The sequence below is a fragment of the Danio aesculapii genome, chromosome 16, assembly GCF_903798145.1.
Source record: "Danio aesculapii chromosome 16, fDanAes4.1, whole genome shotgun sequence".
In the NCBI taxonomy this organism is placed as follows: Eukaryota; Metazoa; Chordata; class Actinopteri; order Cypriniformes; family Danionidae; genus Danio; species Danio aesculapii.
Window position 1 is genome coordinate 45,710,035 of NC_079450.1, and position 17,037 is coordinate 45,727,071.

The 17,037-nt window shown below is 37.8% G+C and overlaps 1 protein-coding gene across 5 annotated transcripts in view; it reads left to right on the top strand.

Moving 5' to 3' along the window:
- Positions 1–16,669, top strand: part of cobl (cordon-bleu WH2 repeat protein) — a 147,546-nt gene extending 130,877 nt beyond the window's left edge. For 3 of the 5 annotated variants that reach the window (XM_056474976.1, XM_056474974.1, XM_056474977.1), the window contains 5 exons: positions 3,913–4,031; positions 6,500–8,172; positions 8,331–8,450; positions 11,133–11,402; positions 14,954–16,669. In XM_056474976.1, coding sequence (XP_056330951.1) covers positions 3,913–4,031; positions 6,500–8,172; positions 8,331–8,450; positions 11,133–11,402; positions 14,954–15,037 — 2,266 coding nt within the window. In that variant the 3' untranslated portion in view covers positions 15,038–16,669. The remainder of the gene's footprint in view (positions 1–3,912; positions 4,032–6,499; positions 8,173–8,330; positions 8,451–11,132; positions 11,403–14,953) is intronic. The other 2 variants (XM_056474975.1, XM_056474978.1) reach the window with 1 other exon arrangement.
- The last annotated feature ends 368 nt before the right edge of the window (positions 16,670–17,037 follow it).

Sequence of the window (17,037 nt, forward strand, 5' to 3'; positions counted from 1 at the left end):
CTCTCACACACACATACACACACTTTGATTTGCTGTTATTCTCCATATAAAATCCAGAAACTGTGCTTTTTTTGGACAGGCCTAAAGGATTAATAGTGCCAAATGATGATCAACAGTAAAAATTTTACCTCTTCCCAACAGGAAAAACACAAACAATCAGAAATGCATGAATGTCATGGTTTTGTAACATTGGAATTGGAAGTCAATGGGGCAAAAACAGCCACCAGCAGTAACTTAGGCTGAAAAAAAAGTTAAAAAATTTACAAAAAAAACAAAACAAAACCAAAAAAAAAAAAACAATGCATCAAAGGCAATGTTGTTTCACATGTCCAAGACTTTGATAAAAGGTAAAAAAAAAAATCCAGTCCACAATTACTGTTTATATTGAAAATGAGTAATTTTGTGTGGGTTTTTTTTCACCAAATCAGTGACATAATTTATGAATTTGGCAATTAAAAGTTGAAAGTAATTGTCTAAGCAATTTAGTTGTTTTGATCAAGACTGAGGTTGATGAACAGATTTATGCAATAAATTTAATTTATCAGATGCATTTTTACAGCAGTTTAATTCAGTGGATGTTTTAATCCCGAACATAACAAAAGGGTAGTAGATTTGCTGAGAGTGTATTGTTGAGTTTTCTTTTAAGCATTTTTTTCAAAATATGTATCAAAATAAGATTTGTCACCAAAATCATTCTGCTAGCTGAAACACAGAAAAAGTTATGGCCAAATTAAGACTTAAAATCAGTGTGGATGAAAACATCCCCAACAGTGCATAAGGGTTAAATTCATGCAAGTTATATCTGGTTTTAAGAGCAAGGACTAATGAAATAGAAAAAAACAGAGCTCTGAAATATTCTAGTACACATAATTGAGGTGGATTTATTAGCATTCTATTAGAGGTTCAGATATTTCACAATTACAGATAAAACAAGTAATTTTATACAGTATTCACCACACCTTTACCACAAAATCTACCCTCATAACTCCAGAAAACCGGTCTTTTTATTAGACCTGTGCTTTTTTTACTGGACAGGAATCAAAAGCTCTTCCAGGCAGAGTGGAGACAGATCAGACAATTTATCTCTCTCGTTCACTCTGTTTACCACCATCAATTCATTCCCACCGTTCAGCCAGTCTCACATTTATCCATTTCCAGCCAGCCGATGTTTCTCTGGGGCCAACTGAGGAGCCTGGCTTTTTAAAACGTAGCTTTATAGAGCTGAAAGTGCTGACTGATATCCAGATGTATGTGTGCAGAGTCTCTGCCAAAACCTGCAGCCTCACCTCCAGCTCATTTCTCCAGTTCTGTCTCCACTCTATGACTCCATACTGTCTTCTCATGATTTTTTTTTCCAGGAAAGAGCTATTAGTTCTTCCACCCGGTCATCTTTTAAAGCAGCCTTTTCGAAGGGTGTTGAAAGACACTTTTTTTCTAGACTTGTTTTCCTGTCTTTACACCTCACTAAATTGTTTTGCACTGCCTGGTGAATGCATTTAAATAATGGGAGCGTATTTTGCCAAGTGCAAACTAAGAAAGCTTAGTGGTTGGTTTCAGAATAGAGGATAGAGGAGAAGGTGGAATCCTTTTTTTGTTAATACATTCAACAACAATATGAATGCAACACCTTTGTTTTTGCTCCCTTTTTTCAACTCAAAGATCTAAAACTTTTTTTATGTACACAAAAGACCCATTTCTCACAAAGGAGAAGTGCTCACTAACACAGATTTAATCCTTATTTGGATGGGGGGTTTTCCAAACAACATTTGAGTTACATTTTTTATATGACTGTCAGTAATTCCATCTGTGAATTTAGATGGAACTACCATTTTTGTGTATATCATGGAGGTAGGTAAAACTGCCATTGCACACAGTTTATGAAATTTTATCAAATGTATTTTGAAAAGTATATTTATATTTAAGCACTTTAAAATGTAAAGTAAAACATCCTAACTTGTTTAGTGTCAACTTATTACATTTAGCACATTTTGTAAAAGTTTTTCATTTTCATCTGCTTATCCGGGGCTAGCAGTCTCAGGAGAGAACCCTAAACCTTCTCCAGCTCCTCTTGGGGGATCCCAAGGTGCTCCCAGGCAAGCCAAGAGACATAGTCCCTCCAGCAAGCTCCTCCTGAGCTCCTCCTGGGTGACAGAGCTCCTCACCCTATCTATAAGGGTGCACCCTGCCACCCTGTGAAGGAAACTCATTTTGGCTGCTTGTATCTGAGATATTGTCCTTTTGCTCATGACCCAAAGCTCATGACCACAGGTTAGAGAACGTAAATTGACTGGTAAATCGAGAGCTTTGCCTTTCGGCTTTGCCTTAATAGACCAGTACATCATCCGCATAACTGATACTGCTGCACCGATCTGTCTGTCAATCTCACGCTCCATCATTCCCTCATTCGTGAACAAAACCTCAAGATATTTGAACTTTTCCACCTGGGGGTAAGGACTTTCCTCCAACCAGGACATGGCAAATCACTTTTTTTCTAGTGGAGCACCATGGCCTCAGACTTGGAGGTGCTTATTCTCATTCCAGCCACTTCACACTCAGCAGCAAACCATCCCAGTCTATGCTGAAGGTCCATGTTTGAAGCCAACAGAACAACATAATCTGCGAATAACAGATGAGATCCCGTGGTTCCCGAAGCGGGCCCCCTCCGGCCCAAGGCTGCGCATAGAAATTCTGACCATAAAAATTAACAGAACTGGTGACAAAGGTCAGCCCTGCCGGAGTCCAACTCGCACTGGAAACAATTCTGACTTATTGCCGGCAATGCGAACCAAACTCCTGCTTTGTTCATACAGGGACGAGACAGCCCTTAACAAACCTCTAAGGATCGTCCACAGAATGCCACGAGGGACATGGTCGAATGCCTTCTCCAAGTCCACAAAACACATGTGGACGGGTTGGGCATACTCCCATGAACCCTCGAGCACCCTGATGAGTGTAAAGAGCTGGTTCAGTGTACCTGTATGAAATCCGCATTGTTCCTCCTGGATGGGTCCGAGGTTCAACCATCGGCTGATCCTCCTGGGAGGCTGAGGAGTGTGATCCTCCTATGGTGGAAACACACCCTTTAGTCCTCCTTCTTAAAAATTCTTTAAATACGTTTTAACTTATGTAAATTTCACGTTATGTAATTGACTGCAGAATGGAAAGTTCTCTTACCTGAAACTAATATTACAGCAGTCTTAACAATTTATGTGATTTGGCTCTTCTTGTTGATTTAATTTCTTTTTTTTAATTTTTTATTTCTGTATACGGTAGCAAACACATCTACATCAGTATTGGTGCACAGAAAGCAAAAACCTGAATACAGGTGCACTAGAGATTGTACAGTAGCTTATGTTGACCAAAACAAACAAGAAAAACATTTTCGGATATCCCAGACATTTGCATCTAATGGGATTACATTTTTCATAGGTCTGCAGAGTTTGCTGAAAAACAAATCATTTGTTCTGAAAGCTTTACAGTGGTCATATGAGAAAAAGAAAAAAAATTCTCTAATGTCCTCAGTACAACTAAGCCCATCCAAATAGGGCTTTTGACAAATGTGTAAACATTATTTGATAGAAATAGGCCTTTTGTGTACGTAAAAGAAGTTTTAGATCTTTTAAAAAATTGGGAGCAAACACCAAATTGGGAGTTAGTGCGTCACCAAATTGGGAGTTGCGTTTTTATTTTACTTTAACAGTCAGTGATTCCTTTTATTTGTCAGTTGATATTAGACCCTTACTTAAGTTTTGTTTGTGGGATTGTGTTCTTACACTAAAGGCTAAATTAATGTAATAACTAGACAAATTGTTTATTTCTTACGACTTCTTATTTTATTTTATATGTACTGAAGTCACTTATTTTACTTGTTACAAAAGCACAGTAACCAAAGATGACTATTTGATTTTTCAGCAGTGGACATATTCAGGATGGACAAAAGTCAATCAAGAGACAAAATGGATATGAAGAAGATCCAGATATTACAGCTCAGATCCACCTCACCCTGGCACACTTAGATGCAAATTTGGCAGGTAAATTACTCATGGTTGAAGTTAATTATAACATTTCAATCACTCAACTGTGCTTTCCCATTAATACTTTAAAGAGTTATGTCGTTCACATTGTGCTATCTTCAAATTTGTCAGATAACAATTGTTTTCACACTGCATGACTCTCTGGGATAGCATTGGATCAATTTCAGTTTTTTTTCTATTTAATATTATTGTACAGTTTATTTATTCTAAGACTGCACTCTATATGTCTTCCCTGAACTGCCCTGTATCTTGCTCTCTCATTGGCTGTAGGTAATAACTGATGAGTTTTTCAGTCAGAACTCAATTCACACAGCATGATTTTGATCACAGACAGGTTCAGATATTAAGCATGCCAAATATTTTACTTGTCAGTTATTCTCTCAGATCATGTCTTTGATGAAAATTCACACTGCGTGATGTTTGCTCTTGTGAACGAGCTCAGATTTGTCTCCGATTTTACACATTTGTTGCTGATTTCACAAAATTCGTCAGTGATTAACGCTAGAGGCCATGATCTTTAGCCTCCTTGTTAGAGCAACCTACTCCCATACAAAGAATCACTTGCACGTGGGGGCTCGTCCGGGATACGAGTGAGGTTAAGAGGGGTGAGTGTAACGGACGACAGCTAGCGAAGTACTCTGCAGATAAACCTCACTTCTCTGACCTCTAAATGTGCTCTAGCGACAGATGCTAGAGGCCATGGTCTTTAGCCCTCTTGCTAGAGCAACCGACTCTCGTGCAAAGAATTGCCGGCTCGATCCCAGCTCAGCTCAGGGTGCAGTAAGACTGGTGCGTTACACTAGGGGGCCTGTTCGGGAAGGGAGTAAAGTTTAGGAGGGTGAGTGTAATGGAGGCCAGCTAGTGAAGTGCTATGCAGGTAAACCTCAATCCTCTGACCTATAAAGGTGCTCTAGCAACAGACCCTAGAGGCCATGGTCTTAAGCCTCCTTGTTAGAGCACCCGACTTTCATACAGTACAAAGTATCGCCAGTTTAATCTCAGCTCAAACCGGGTTGAATGCAGTAGGACTGGTGGGTTACATAAAGTTTATGGTATACTTTTTAACAATTTTATGTATCATTCATGGGTTATTGTTTTCAGGTTAATTTACAAAGTGTAAAATTTATAAAATACTGCATTGCTACTGTGTTCACACACATTTTGTATTAATACAGTGTAGTGTTTATTGAAAATCAGTTTTTTTTATTATTATTATCTATAGAATATTGCTTACATTTTTGCTTACACCTTTTATGCCCTTACGACATTGCGCCACTGTTTGGTGGAGGAACTGTATTTGTGAAAGCTGATCATTATAATCGAATATAATAATGATGATCCTCTGCTTATAAATGCGATGGCATTTTTCTGATGCTAACAAAACAAGTATCTGACATACAGTTGAAGTCAAAATTATTAGCCTCCCCTGAATTATTAGCCCCATGTTTACTTTTTCCCCTAATTTCTGTTTAACTGAGAGAAGATTTTTTTCAACACATTTCTAAACAAAATAGTTTTAATAACTCATTTCTAATAACTGATTTATTTTATTTTTGCCATGATGACAGTAAATAATATTTGACTATATATTTTTCAAGTGACATTTAAATGCTTAACTAGGTTAATTAGGTTAACTAGAGAGGATAGGGTAATTTGACAAGTAATTGTATAACAATGGTTTGTTCTGTAGACAGTCGAAAAAAAATTGCTTAAAGGGGCTAATAATGTGGACCTTAAAATTGTTCAAAAAAAAATAAAAACTGCTTTTATTCTAGCCGAAATAAAACAAATAAGACTTTCTCCAGAAGAAAACATATTATCAGACATACTGTGAAAGTTTCCTTGCTCTGTTAAACATTATTTGTGAAATATTTTAAAAAGAAAGAAAATGAAAGGGGGGCTAATAATTCTGACTTCAACTGTATTTAGCTTACTTGCATATGTTGCACTGACTAATGCACAAATGTGGATTGAAATAACACCAACTCTGTAGAGAAACGACGAGTGTGATGGACCCAAACACTAAACCCAGCAGTCTAAAAAGATTGAGTGTGATAATGATATTATTATAGATTTAAAAGATGGGGATTACATTCAATTTCACTTTTTCTGTTGTTGTCATTAATCTGGCAACTGGCAATGAGAATGTCTCGATGGGGATGGTGTTTTTAATTTGCTCTTCCTACTTCAGCTGCTATTGTAGCTGTCAATATTACTCACTGCAACTTTAAACTTAAAGTGACTAACATTGCTTTCCGTGAAGCTAAATGTACTTTAGCATTTCATAACCCTTTCGAAATCTTCCTGTTTTTTTTTTTAACCAGTTATCCATCCTGAATATTGTCAAGAAATACTTCTGTTAAGTGCATACTGACAATTTAGTTGTCATACTGTGCATGGACATGCGCACCCCTATCCAATAAATGACTAATTTTGTCTGTTAAAATGTTTCTCCTGTATATTAGACATGAATCACTCAGATGGAGCGACTGTTTTTGTGGATGATGAAATACCTGTGTCCATTGTCGATATGGACATTCCAGTAACAGCCATTGATGAAGTTCTTGATGATGACGAGTGCAGCACAAGCGAGTGTGAGTCAGCATTGTTGCGCAGTACTCAAAGCATCACTAGCCAACCGTGCACACCATGTGAAGTTATCCAAAACAAAAACAACAATGCCTGTCTAACAGAGGAGAAACACAGAAGTCTATTTCCAGACATAGAGAAGCAGCTACAAGCGGCTACGCTCACAGTTATCGACAAACCCACAATACAGTCTCCGACCAACAAAAAGCCTTCACAAGATGCTAAGATCACGGATAATATGGAACAGAAGGCAATATTCAACACTGAGGCTAAGAGTAAAGCTGAAACCGTAGAACTAACGAGTCAGAAAGACACTGTATTACAGAAGTCCCAAAGTTTTGTGCGTCCTGATGTACAAAGCGTTCAAAAGGAAAGGACATCTAGTACCAGAGTCCTGCCAACTCAGGGTAAGATTACCCAGAGCTCTTTCTCTCGCTTTGGAATGAAAACCTTCACAGTCATCCCTCCAAAACCAGCTGTGTCCCAGACCAAGCCCGCAGGCTCTCTAGTCACAGGTGCCATTAAGATTGATGAACAGGGCAACATGGTTACACAGAGACAGATTTCCTCTGGCCCAGAGAAAAATGTCAGTGCCAGTGTGGATACTACTAGAGCAGACAAAACCCCACTGGTCAAAGCCAAAGCCTTCTGGAGCACTACAGAGAAGCAAGAGAAATCAACTTCAGCCAACACAGGACCCATCGTAAACAATGGAGATAGTGATGTGTTCAAACCCTCGACTGTGACTGGAAGCTTTAAACTTTCACCTCCCGAGGAACCACACAAAGAGGTCATTATAGTGGAAAGGAAGCCCATATCTGTAGTGGCAAGTAAGTCTTCGTTCTCAGAGAATCCGTCTTTCACATCTGAAAAGCGAGACCTCTCGTTTCTTATACCTTCCAGAAGAACCTCCAGCCAATACGTCGCTTCCGTCATCGCTAAAAACAATAAAAACAGTAGCATTCCTAAAACTAAAATAGATAGCATGCAGGCATCGTTGTCTATAGGTGGTGTTCAAAACCATGTCAATCAACTGTTAAATAATGATGTTAAACCTATAAACATTCAAAAACCTGCTATCACCATCAAGCCCACTGAACATCCAGTGCCTTCTTTTAGACCTAAATGCCTACAAAGTTATGTTGCAGAAAAGCCGACAAGTTCTGAGAGGATAAGCACTCTGCATGGGGGCAACAGAACCAAATCTGTGGATTCACAAACCTTAAGTAACAAAATCCAGCCTTTCACACATGTGTCTGCTCAAATTAAATCCATGGAATCCTTCTCTGAAGAAGCCACATCAATCAATAATTTCCCAGACACCTCCTCTGCCCGACAGACGCCAACAGACACCACACATCCACCACTTGCAAAAAAGCCAGAGTTACACAAATCTGACATTCCATCTGAACCAAACCAGGGCAATGTGTTTGGGCCGGTTAAGAAGTTCAAGCCGGTTATTTTTAAGCCTGTCCAACAGGAAACTTCTATCCATAGCTCGCTGATGGAGGCCATTCAATCTGGAGAGGGCATTGAACGCCTCAGAAAGGTAAATTACTGTATATATATCAGCATGAAATAGACTTACCAGCTTTTTAAAAACATTCTCTTAAGCTAGTATAGTTATATCACTCTGACTCATTATAGATTTTCACAACTTTGGGGAATGGTAAAGGTATCTAATGCCTTGCTTTTTATATTGCCCAGGTGTCTGACTTGCCTACCAGCTGTACAGTTAAGAAGCCATCATACAATGATCCAGAGAATGAGCGTTCAGCACTTCTTTCAGCAATAAGAGCTTCAAGCACCTCAGCTAAACTTAAGAAGGTACATTTGTAATGTTCACAATTATCGCAGTCACATCAGTCACATCATTTCCATTTTTTGGAAAAAATAGATCACTTGTCAATAGTTAAATGATGCACAAAGCATCAATTAAGCCCCATTCACACGGGGCATCAGCGTCAACGCTTCCCATTCACTTTGAATGGGTGACGTCAGGCATTGCCGAACTGCATTGTGGATCTGTCGGCGCTGCTTCAGTGGCGTTGCTCGCTGCAGAAGTTAAGACTTTCTCAACTTTTCAATCGCCGATGGAAGCGTCAGCCAATCAGATCGCTGCATGCAAATACACCAGCTAAGACAATAGCCGATTGCTGACTAATTTCATTGGCTGATGCTGCTATGATGATCACGTCAGCCCCAACTTCAGACACGCCCTCTGTCAAGTGTTGGCGCTGAAGCCCCATGTGAATCGGGCGTAACACATAATTTCCTCACTTTCTGCTTATAACCCACTGCAGAATTTCAGGATTCTTTCACCTGCAATTCCAGATTTCATACTATTTCCTATAGACCATTTCAATGTGGTCCATGCACATGTCCTGCTTGTTATCAAAGTGTTTCATAACTGTAACAATTCAGTCAATAACTGTAACAATTCAGGCAATTCAGTCGTAACTTCATGTTAAAATAGCTATCGTAACATTATTTATCAATATGTGGCTCTTTTTGGATTAACGTAAGCTATAGAAATAAAAAAATGTAAACAGGAAGTACGCTGGGACCATTGTTTTTGTTTACATCCCTCAAAACGGTTTTTAGAAATATCTGCATTTTTATCTGAAATTTCACTGAGCAACACAAACTTCACTTTTATGCCACAATAACACTAAATTTATGAATGCTCAGTGAAAGGCACCTTTTCAAAATGGTTTTCCATTGGCACCAAGCATTTTTTGTGTTGTTTATGCTCCCTTGGTGCCTCGGGTTCTAATTGCCTGCTGCGCCCCATGTATTTGACAGGGTGCTCTGTGCGCTTGAAGTTAAAAAATAGTAAACACTAGGCATGAGCCGGTATAAGATTCTGATGGTATAACCTTGGATAAAAATATAACGGTTTCACAGTATTGTGATGACTGCTCTAAAATATATTCTTTTAAAATGTCTGGGTAAAAAACAAAAAACTTTTCCCCCATTGAACAGAATATATTTTAAGTTGGGAAACATTTAAATTATTTTGGTGCAGTAAACATGTCATGCTGAATAATTCAAACAAATAATTGACTTCTGCTGTCAATTATTTAGTTTCAAAAAATTTCTTTACAATTTAAAACAACATCATTGGATATTTTTTCAGCTGGAGAAACTGTTAAAACTAAACCATAGGAATGGTATAGTAAAAATAAATTTTGGCGGTATTGAAACTTTGACTTTTCCAAAATGCTGTATTCCTTGGAAATGTTTATCGTCTTATGCTTAGTAAACACTGTGCGAAAAAATGCCCAACGTCATGAAATGTCGGCACCAAGACCACTAATACAGTGGTTGCTTAGCAACATAAAACGCACAGTGCACTGCTCTTTTTTTAAAGTCAACAAAAAGCCAGTGCGGTGCACCTTGAATTTTCAGAACTGTAAAGATGACTTAAACATAGTCACATTTACCTTTGCTCATGACATACATTGACATCAAATATTAACTCATAGGTAGAGTTGCACTCATGGGACATGCACTTATTCATAATTTTAAAACATATGAAAAGCGCTATATACATACTGTATATATACTGTACTGTATACTGCGCACTACAGAGCCTCTGAAACAACATAGAATTATGGGACTAGGTTACTTTTCATGTCTGATCACATGAAAACAGTTAAAAAGATTTGTATATAAACAGTTGGTGGAAAATAAACTGAGAAAATTGATTATGTGATTGTTTACTGGTCTTAAAGTGGTTGCAGGCTAATAGACTTGACTAAATTGTCAATAACTGTTCGCTCTGAAGATGTCCCAAATCTGTATTAACCTCTTGAACTGAACAGTTGCTAATTGGCACACACATGTTTAACAGGAGAACAGTTTAAAGCAACTTGAGAGTGAGTAAATGTTGACAAAATTTTCTTTTTTGGGTCAACGACCTCTTTTATGGTAATAAAACAGCTAAACATTTAGGCCAATTTTATATTTATTATAAATATCATACATTTTTAAATGCTAATGCTAAATATTTCTACTGTACCTAAAAAAAAATGTTGAAAAAATGTTTTATTTATTTATTATGTGTATTTGAATCTTTGTTATAAATAAAAAATGACAAATATTTTTATCGTTGCTCACTTTGACGTAAATATCTGCCATACATTTTTAATTTTACTTTGTTTATTTTAGTGTTACAGTACTTGTTAGTTTTTTTTTTTTGTTTTTTTAAATAAGGAAATTCATTTGGCTGTACTGCTTAGACAAAATAGTAAAACCAACATCACAAAGAATCATAACTAAATTGTGAATAGTGAGTAAATGATAGAATTTTCATTTTTGGGGCAACAATCCCTTTTATGTTAATAACACAGCAAAACATTTAGGCCTATTTTTTATTTGTTCATTACATACTTTAAGTGCTACTGCTAAATATGCATACTGTACCTGAAAAAATGATTAAATCGTGAATAGTGATTTTTTTTTCCCATATCGCCCACCCCTAATGTAATATCTTTGTGCTTCTAGACCAAATCAGTAGCATCGAAGGAGTTGGAGCAGCTCAGGAAGGTTGAAGAAGACAGAAATGTCCAAACAGAAATCATCTCACCTCGTCCCACTTCTCCTGATTTTGTGCCACCTCTACCTCCAGCCTTTAGTCCTCCTCCCCCACCTCCTCCACCTGTAGCTCCAGCCAAACCCCCTGTAGTGCTGCCTGCTGGAGGAAACCCAGAGGCGGCCAGGGAGGCTCTTCTGGAGGCCATTCGCTCAGGCTCTGGGGCTCAACGGCTGAGGAAGGTAAGACTCTCAATATAACCCTTATTTTCATCAAAGGGGCTGCTTACACCTGGTCACTTCATGCGTTTTTATGATCACACAGCTATTTGGATTGTGAAAAGGACAGGTGTAAATGTCCTCTTCAAAACTCATTCAAGACAAGATATAAATAAATCTAATCGCTCAAACTACTTCAGGAGGTGGCCTAGGACATATTTCAGATAAAACTGAACAGGTATAAATGCATTTAATTGTTAAAATCGCATTCAGTCATTCATACCCTTGGCAAATCCTGACTCACTCAAATGTAAATAAAAGCTGAGAAATATATTTTTCCACAATGAAGCATCTTGTAAATCGTCTTATTATCTTTTGGGTTAAGCCTGTGTCATTTCCAGTCACAAAAACTTTCTGGTTGATTAAAAGTATCTTTAAGTCAGAATTTGGGCTTGATTGTCTGTACATTTTACTCCCAGAGTATAAAAACATTATTGACCTTATTCTTGATGTACGAGCCAGTGAACATTTTTTGGCTCAAGACTTCTGTGGCGCATTTCCACTAAGTGGTGCGGTACGGTTCGGTATGGGTCACGTTTATCAGGCTTGCGTTTCCACTGTCAACAGGTACCCTTTTGGTGGGCGTGGTGTACGACAGAAAGTTTCAGTTGACGTCATTCTTGCTCAAGGAAATTTCAAAGTAAAGCTGTACAGGTCGTTCGCATATAAGTAGCATTTCTCACAAAACAGAGGCTTTATATACATAAATACTTTTGAATAAATGTTCATTACTAACCGTGTATGAACATGATTTGGTTATAACTGCAGATCAATGATAAATACGAAATGCGAAATAACCTACTGTAACGTCTGCAATTACATAAAATAAATAAATAAATGCAACATGTATGAACCCATACAGACCCTTACAGTCTCCGATATGATAACAATTACAGAAAAACTATACACAGCATACATTTAGTTCTTATTTGGGTTTAAAATCTACACGCAACATATAGCCTAGAGTCAGAGTAAATCTCTCATCTGTATCTTTAATCTTCACCAGCACATGTAACCTCTGTTAGAAAGTAATGGGCTATATGCACATGGACTTTTAAAAATAAATCGAGAGATATCTGTTTTTAAGAGAGTAGCTTATACACAAATTGATGTAAACCCTATATAATTTTGTAAAAAGTTGTTGTAAAATATTAAGACAAAAAATATTAGTTATTAGAAATTAGTTGTTACAACTATTATGTTTAGAAATGTGTTGACAAAATATTCTGTCTGTTAAAAGCACTTGGTAAATATTTTTAAAAGAATTCAAATTTAACAAGAGGGCTTATCATTTTGATTTCCATTGTGTGTATCGCAAAAATAGATATTTATTTAGCCTATAGTGACAGTAACCTTGTATTATATATATTGCCCGTATTGTATAAATATAATAAAGAAAAATTGCGGCTATTTATCTGCTGCAAACACAGGTCTGTGAAGGTGTACAGCACAGAGAATACAACTAGCCTCTGCTGGAGTTGAAAGAAGATCATGTGAGCTCTACTGGTGCTCCTATTGGCTGTTGCTCAAGAAAGTCGTTCTTCATTAGCATAAAGTTGAAGGATTCTAAACTTTGTCACGTCGCTCGACACGGCCACCTTGTCACCAATGGTCGCTTGAGTAGATGGAAGTCGCCGGAAGTCGCTCGCTCTCCGTCGAAATGAACAGCTGCTCGTAATGTGAATGCAGATTAAGATATATAGCTTATGTTTTTGTAACAAACTAGTATAATAATTAAATAAAATGTGATGCATGTGCTGCTTAGTGTGAGTACGCCCTAAGTCAATGTAACCTAGTTTAATTCACATATAGTGCAGGATCCGAAGATTGTAATCATATCTATTTAGCAAAGACATATTTAGAGTGCATCCGGAAAGTATTCATAGTGCTTCACTTTTTCCACATTTTTTGTGTTACAGCCTTATTCCAAAAAGGATTAAATTTATTTATTTCCTCAAAATTCTACACACAATACCCCATAATCACAATGTGAAAAAAGATTTTTTGAAATTGTTGCAAATTTATAAACAATAAAAAACCTGAAAAATCACATGTACTTAAGTATTCACAGCCTTTGCTCAATGCTTTGTTGATGCTCCTTTGGCAGCAATTACAGCCTCAAGTCCTTTTGAATATGATGCCACAAGCTTGGCACACCTGTCTTTGGGAATTTTTGCCCATTCCTCTTTGCAGTACCCCACAAGCTCAGTGTACAGCCATTTTCAGATCTCTCCAAAGATGTTCAATAGGATTTAGATTTTGGCTCTGGCTGGGCCACAAAAGCACATTCACAGAGTTGTTGTGAAGCCACTCCATTAATATTTTGGGGGTGTGCTTTGGGTCATTGTCCTGCTGGAGGATGAACCGTCGCCCCAGTCTGAGGTCAAGAGCACTCTGAAGCAGGTTTTCATCCAGGATGTCTCTGTATATTGCTGCATTCATCTTTCCCTCTATCCTGACTAGTCTTCCAGTTCTTGCTGCTGAAAAACATCCCCACAGCATGATGCTGCCACCACCATGCTTCACTGTAGGGATGGTATTAGCCTGGTGATGAGCGGTGCCTGGTTTTCTCCAAACGTAACGCCTGGCATTCACTCCAAAGAGTTCAATTTTAGTCTCATCAGACCAGAGAATTTAGTTTATTAAGGTCTGAGAGTCCTTCAGATGCCTTTTGGCAAATTCCAGGAGGGCAGTGGCTTCAGTCTGGCCACTCTACCATACAGGCCTAATTGGTGGATTGCTGCACAGATGGTTGTCCTTCTTTAAGGTTCTCCTCTCTTCACAGAACAATGCTGGAGCTCAGACAGAGTGACCATTGGGTTATTGATTACCTCCCTGACTAAGGCCCTTCTCCCCCAAACACTCAGCTTAGACGGCCGGCCAGCTCTAGGAAGAGAGAATTCCTTTGTCTTCATGCTTGGTTTGTGCTTTGACATGGACTGTCAATCCTGGGACCTTATATAAACAGGTGTATGCCTTTTCAAATCATGTCCAATCATCTGAATTTACCACATGTGAACTCCAATTAAGCTGCTGAAACATCTTAAGAATGATCAGTGGAAACATGAGATCCTGTACCTGAATGTACCTGAGATCAATTTAGAGCTTCACGGCAAAGGCTGTGAATACTTTTGTACATGTGGTTTTCTGGTTTTTATTTTTAATAAATTTGCAACAATTAAAAAAAATCTTACATTGTCATTATGGGGTATTGTCTGTAGAATTTTGAGGGAAATAAATGAACTGAATCCATTTTGAAATAAGGCTGTAACATAAACAAATGTGGAAAAAGTGATGCACTATGAATACTTTCTAGATGCACTGTATATGACTAAATGATTCATCCAATCAGAGAAAAGGCATGAAGTGATCAGATGTGAACATGGCCACTGGTAGCTATAAACTACATTTGACATTTACTCATGTTTCATACATTCATGTTGCAATGAAAACACAAAGAATGTGTCTTCAATAAACGACTCAAATTTAACAACTTGATGCATTTAATTACGCAGGTCCCTGTCACACAGACAAGAAGGCAAGTGAATGGGAGACTTGGCACCATTCAAGCAACATCACCCCTCTCTTACGGACACTAAACCTTCAACTGGGATCACCATTAGGGTTTTCACAAACTCATTGCCAAATCTGAGTAGTAGTATTCATGCTAACGCTGTTGCAACAGCCATCATAGCCTTATTTATTTATAGTGATATGCTGCTTCACATCCGTGCCAATACTAATTAGCTTAGATTTCCGGGAGTTTATGTCCAACTGCTGACATGTAATGATTTTTTTTTTTCCATACGTCTGCCTGACTTCTATACTTTATATCAGTATTATACCTGAATATATTATACAGGTATTTTCTGTTGCATCAGAGTATAAGTTGGTGGGCTGCATTTTTGTATCCACCTGCCAATCACAGCAGCTTACTATTTGTTTTTATTATTATTATTATTATTTAAAAGAACACTAGGTGGTAAATTGGATTCTGAAAGATTGTGTAAAAACTTATTTCAAGGGCATTTCTTTAATGAAGTTTAAGGAGTTCAAGTATCTTGGGGTTTTGTTTATGAGTGAGGGAAGGATGGAACGTGAGGTTGACAGGCGGATTGGTGCAGTGGCAACAGTAATGCGGTCTATGTACCGGTCCGTTGTGGTAAAGAAGGAGCTGAGCCGAAAGGCAAAGCTCTCGATTTACCGGTCAATCTACATCCCTACTCTCACCTATGGTCTTGAACTTTGAGTTATGACCGAAAAGACAAGATCTCAGATACAAGTGGCCGAAATTAGTTTCCTTCGCAGGGTTGCAGGGCACACCCTAATAGACAGGGTAAGGAGCTCTGTCACCCGGGAGTAGAGCCGCTGCTCCTCCATATCGAAAGAAGTCAGCTGAGGTGGCTCGGGCATCTGTTTCGCATGCTTCCAGGACGCCTACCTAGGTAGGTGTTGCAGACATGTCCCACCAGTAGGAGGCCTAGGGGAAGACCCAGGACACCCTGGAGGGACTATGTCTCTCGGCTGGCCTGGGAACACCTCGGGGTATCCCCCTGAAGGAGCTGGAGGAAGTTTCTGGGGAGAGGGAAGTCAGGAATTCTCTTCTAAGACTGCTGCCCCCGCGACCCGGCCCCAGATGCGCGGATAAAAAAAAAATGACATGACATTTCTTTAAACGTTTTACTGTTATTTTAAAGAATATTTAGAGAATGATATTTAAATCCGTCGATTTTTATTAGAAAAGTGACAATGTTGTAGCTGTAAATTTGACCTATGCTAATGCACTTTTTGTTGTGCAAACTGAATAATTGGAAAACACAACATTTGGAAATCCTTATATACACTTTATATGATCTAATCAAACCTTTTCACAAAGCTACTGAGCCACTGTGATGTAGAGCGGTGCTTCAGCTTTAATTTATTCTATTGGGGAAATCATAGAGTAAAAGTGTTTAATATATTTGCAGAAGCTGTAAATATTTTATATTGTGTTGTTTAGAATTATAGACTATATACGACATACCTGTATGGTTGTAATTTTATTGAATCAGAGACTTGGCTATGTACAAGTTGAGCATTTTGTAAATTCACACTAATATAGTACGTTTCAGACACTAAAGCATCGTAATGAAAGACGTTTAAATAATGTTTTGTAATGATTTTTTTTTTTGATTGCAGCACAAACTGAATCAAAATTGTAAATCAATAAACTTTGTAATTTTACAATCTCATATGTCTTTCTGATGAATTATGCATACGACAAAAACAATATGGAGAAGGAAAACTAGTAATGTGTCTTCAAATGATGCATGTTTTAGTCTAGTTCACTTTATTTTTGGAATGGGATTATTTTACATGACCCCTGGTTAAACAGTTTTACAATTTTTTTTATTCATTTAGCCAATCTCTTAAGTCTGGCACTTTTAGCTTAGCTTAGCATAGTTCATTGAATCCGATTAGACCATTAACATCCCACTCAAAAAATTCTAAAAATAATTCATTTTTAAAGCTTGATGATTCTGTTGTCAAATTGTGTATTGAGACTGATGAAAAATTAAAAGTTACTATTTTCTAGGTTGATTTGGCTATGAACTACACT